The 4,529-nt window shown below is 47.3% G+C and overlaps 1 protein-coding gene across 1 annotated transcript; it reads left to right on the top strand.

Annotated features, from left to right (window-relative positions):
- Positions 1 to 223: 223 nt before the first annotated feature.
- Positions 224 to 2,735, top strand: LOC138354536 (uncharacterized abhydrolase domain-containing protein DDB_G0269086-like). The gene is made up of 2 exons (XM_069308897.1): positions 224 to 472; positions 2,112 to 2,735. The coding sequence occupies exons 1-2, from the start codon at positions 224 to 226 to the stop codon at positions 2,733 to 2,735; spliced, it is 873 nt and encodes a 290-aa protein (XP_069164998.1).
- Positions 2,736 to 4,529: the final 1,794 nt, after the last annotated feature.

Raw genomic sequence — 4,529 nt, 5'->3', positions numbered from 1 at the left:
CCATAGCATATATTGATAGTCTGCTGCCCTCCCCACCAACAAGCCCCCCCCCCCTTTCTCCCATTGGTCAGTCGCCGCACTAACCACCACTACCACACAGGCCTCCACACCCGGGCTCTCTCCTCCAACCAGTCTTCCCCGTCGTTCCATACCTCCCACACCTGAAGCATCCCAGCATGCCACCCGCAGGCTGCCAGTTACCCTCACAGAGAACAAGGCACTAATGAAGAGCCTAAAAATCTGGTACACCAATTGTAATGGAATGTCAAACAAAGCACATGAACTGAGAGAAAGGACTGATGAAACAATCCCCAATATAATAGCAATAGTAAAAACTAATTCAACTCCAAAGATCACTAGTGCCATATTCCCCAGACAATACCAGAGAGCAAGAAGAGAAAGGAAGGAAGTGGGAGGCGGTGGAGTGGCACCGCTGGTCAACAGAGAGCGCACAGTTGCACAGATCACTAGAGTGGGATGCCAGTAATGTGGACTGTGTTGCAAGAAACGTTTGAGTGGAAGGAACAAAAGTGGTTATGGCCGTAATTTACATTCCCTCGGAGAATCATAGAAGACCAAGAGGAGATTACATTAATGCAAACATAACTGGCATAAATATATAAAGTGTGACTCAGTTTCCACATACATTGAACGCAAAGCTACTGGTAATGGGAGAGTTCAATCACTGGCATAATAATTGGCTATCAATAGATCTTAAAGGGGGAGAAGAAACCATTAACCCACAAGACTTGACTTAGTCTTGACACAGAAGAATGAACGTGGAGAACATTGTGCGTGAAGTACCAAAGAGGACAAGTAACCATTGTTATTAATCTTTGATTACACAGTTATTATGAGAGCTGTGGCAAGAGGAAGAGAAGAGTGGAGAGAGAAACTGGCTTTCCACATCGCGAGTACCAGAAGATCAGAGAATGTTTAGAGAAACTACCTCAGGAGCAGACAAGACAACACAAGGCGTCATGGACCTCATAATTAGCCGGGGCAGGGACGCTGAAAGAAAATGTATACCGCTCTAAAGGATAAAGGAGCTAAGAGAAGATATAGCCCATGATTTAATAGGTCATGCTAAGTGGCAAGAAGAAGTAAGCAAGCTTCCTGCTTGGACAAATGCAGGAAGCACAGAACAAAGAAGAACCCCAATATATAAATGAGAGAGAAATGAACACTCAGAAATATGAAGAGCAGTAGAGAATGAGAATGACACAGCAACCAAGGCCAAGGATCAACCTCAGCTGCTATATAGCTGCATGAGGAAGGAGATGTCAGTACATGAACCAGGGATCAGGCTACATACAAGAGCAGGAGGCCATACAAATAATGATAGGAAGTGTGCGAGGAAAAGTGTTTAAGTCTGAACCAGAACTGTCTGCAGATCAACGACATCTAAGGGAACAGGTGCTATTTTAAGAAAGACTGATTGAAATTGAAGTGACAAGAGATGAAGAAATAATTAGAGGAATTGGATGTGAAAGGCACAGACCCCTGACAAGATGTCACCATAGGTCCTGAGAGAGGCAGCTGCAGCACTGTGTGCACCTCTTGCTATAGTCATCAACGCCTCACTAGAAATGGGGGAACTTTTTGAAATTTTGGAAAGTGGCAGATGTGGTACCTATATACAAGAAAGGAGGAAGACAGGAACCACTGAGGTACTGTTGGAAAAACCGACACCATTTCCTAACTTTCAATACAATAGGCAGATAATACTGCTGCTGAATTCCTACTAACAAATTAACTCAAAGAAAACGAGATAGCAGTGGAAGTTTCCTCGGAAGAAAACGGGGATATCATTGCCATATGTCGCCATTAAATTCACCAGCAAATAATATTGGGATTACTTCAAACCTCAGTCTCTGGGACTGTAAGCATCATAAAAACATTTCCCTTGAATGAACTTAATTATCAGCACTGAAATAGATTAAATATGAGGTCTCTGTCCACTTGTTGATAAAACGACATCTGGTGTTGACACCGAAGTGTGAGTGGCAGCACCAGACGCCATTAAAGTTAACGTAAACAAAGCCTCGCTGGAGCTCCAAGAAGCTCCGCATTTATTTCCCTGTGTGAAGCTTTCCCATTTATTTATTTAGTGTGTACAGGCTGATGAGGAGTGTGTACAGGCTGATGAGGAGTGTGTACAGGCTGATGAGGAGTGTGTACAGGCTGATGAGGAGTGTGTACAGGCTGAGGAAGAGTGTGTACAGGCTGATGAGGAGTGTGTACAGGCTGATGAGGAGTGTGTACAGGCTGATGAGGAGTGTGGACAGGCTGAGGAAGAGTGTGTACAGGCTGAGGAAGAGTGTGTACAGGCTGATGAGGAGTGTGTACAGGCTGATGAGGAGTGTGTACAGGCTGATGAAGAGTGTGTACAGGCTGATGAGGAGTGTGTACAGGCTGATGAGGAGTGTGTACAGGCTGAGGAAGAGTGTGTACAGGCTGAGGAAGAGTGTGTACAGGCTGATGAGGAGTGTGTACAGGCTGATGAGGAGTGTGTACAGGCTGAGGAAGAGTGTGTACAGGCTGATGAGGAGTGTGTACAGGCTGATGAGGAGTGTGTACAGGCTGATGAAGAGTGTGTACAGGCTGATGAGGAGTGTGTACAGGCTGACGAGGAGTGTGTACAGGCTGAGGAAGAGTGTGTACAGGCTGATGAGGAGTGTGCACAGGCTGATGAGGAGTGTGTACAGGCTGACGAGGAGTGTGTACAGGCTTAGGAAGAGTGTGTACAGGCTGATGAAAAGTGTGCACAGGCTGATGAGGAGTGTGTACAGGCTGACGAGGAGTGTGTACAGGCTGAGGAAGAGTGTGTACAGGCTGATGATGAGTGTGTACAGGCTGAGGAGGAGTGTGTACAGGCTGATGGGGAGAGTGTACAGGCTGACGAGGAGTGTGTACAGGCTGAGGAAGAGTGTGTACAGGCTGATGATGAGTGTGTACAGGCTGAGGAGGAGTGTGTACAGGCTGATGAGGAGAGTGTACAGGCTGATGAGGAGTGTGTGCAGGCTGATGACACACCAACACACCAACACACCAACAGTAACACACCAACACACCAACACCAACACCAACACACCAACACACCACCAACACCAACACACCAACACCAACACTAACACACCAACACCAATACACCAACACACCAACACCAACACACCAACACACCAACACACCAACAACAACAACATCAACACACCAACACACCAACACACCAACACCAACACACCAACACACCAACACACCAACAGCAACACACCAACAAACCAACACCAACGCACCAACACAAACACACCAACATCAACACACCAACACACCAACACACCAACACACCACCATCAACACACCAACACACCACCACACCAACGCACCAACATCAACGCACCAACATCAACACACCAACACACCAACACGTCAACACCAACACACCAACACACCAACACACCAACATACCAGCACCAACACACCAACACCAGCACACCAACCCACCAACACACCAACACACCAACACACCAACACCAACACACCAACACACCAACACACCAACACACTAACACACCAACACACCAACACCAACACACCAACACCAACACACCAACACACCAACATACCAACACACCAACACACCAACACCAACACACCAACACCAACACACCAACACACCAACACACTAACACACCAACACACCAACACCAACACACCAACACCAACACACCAACACACCAACACACTAACACACCAACACACCAACACCAACACACCAACACCAACACACCAACACACCAACACACCAACACCAACACACCAACACCAACACACCAACACCAACACACCAACACACCAACACCAACACACCAACACACCAACACACCAACACCATCACGCCAACACCAACACACCAACACACCAACACCAACACACCAACACCAACACACCAACACCAACACACCAACACACCACCACATCAACACCAAGACACCAACACCAACACACCAACACCAACACACCAACACACCAACACCAACACACCAACACACCAACACCAAGACACCAACACCAACGCACCAACACCAACACACCAACACACCAACACCAACACACCAACACCAACAGACCAACACCAACACACCAACACACCAACACACCAACACACCAACACCATCACGCCAACACCAACAAACCAACACACCAACACACCAACACCATCACGTCAACACCAACAAACCAACACACCAACACCATCACGCCAACACCAACACCAACAAACCAACACACCAACACACCAACACACCAACACACCAACACACCAACACACCAACACCAACACTCCAACACCGACACACCAACACCAACACACCAACACATCAACACACCAACACCAACACACCAACACTAACACACCAACACACCAACACACCAACACACCAACACACCAACACCATCACGCTAACACCAACACACCAACACTCCAACACCAACACTCCAACACCAACACACCAACACCAACACACTAA

Source organism: Procambarus clarkii, chromosome 63 (genome assembly GCF_040958095.1).
Source record: "Procambarus clarkii isolate CNS0578487 chromosome 63, FALCON_Pclarkii_2.0, whole genome shotgun sequence".
Classification (NCBI taxonomy): domain Eukaryota; kingdom Metazoa; phylum Arthropoda; class Malacostraca; order Decapoda; family Cambaridae; genus Procambarus; species Procambarus clarkii.
This window is presented reverse-complemented; position numbering and strand designations above follow the sequence as displayed.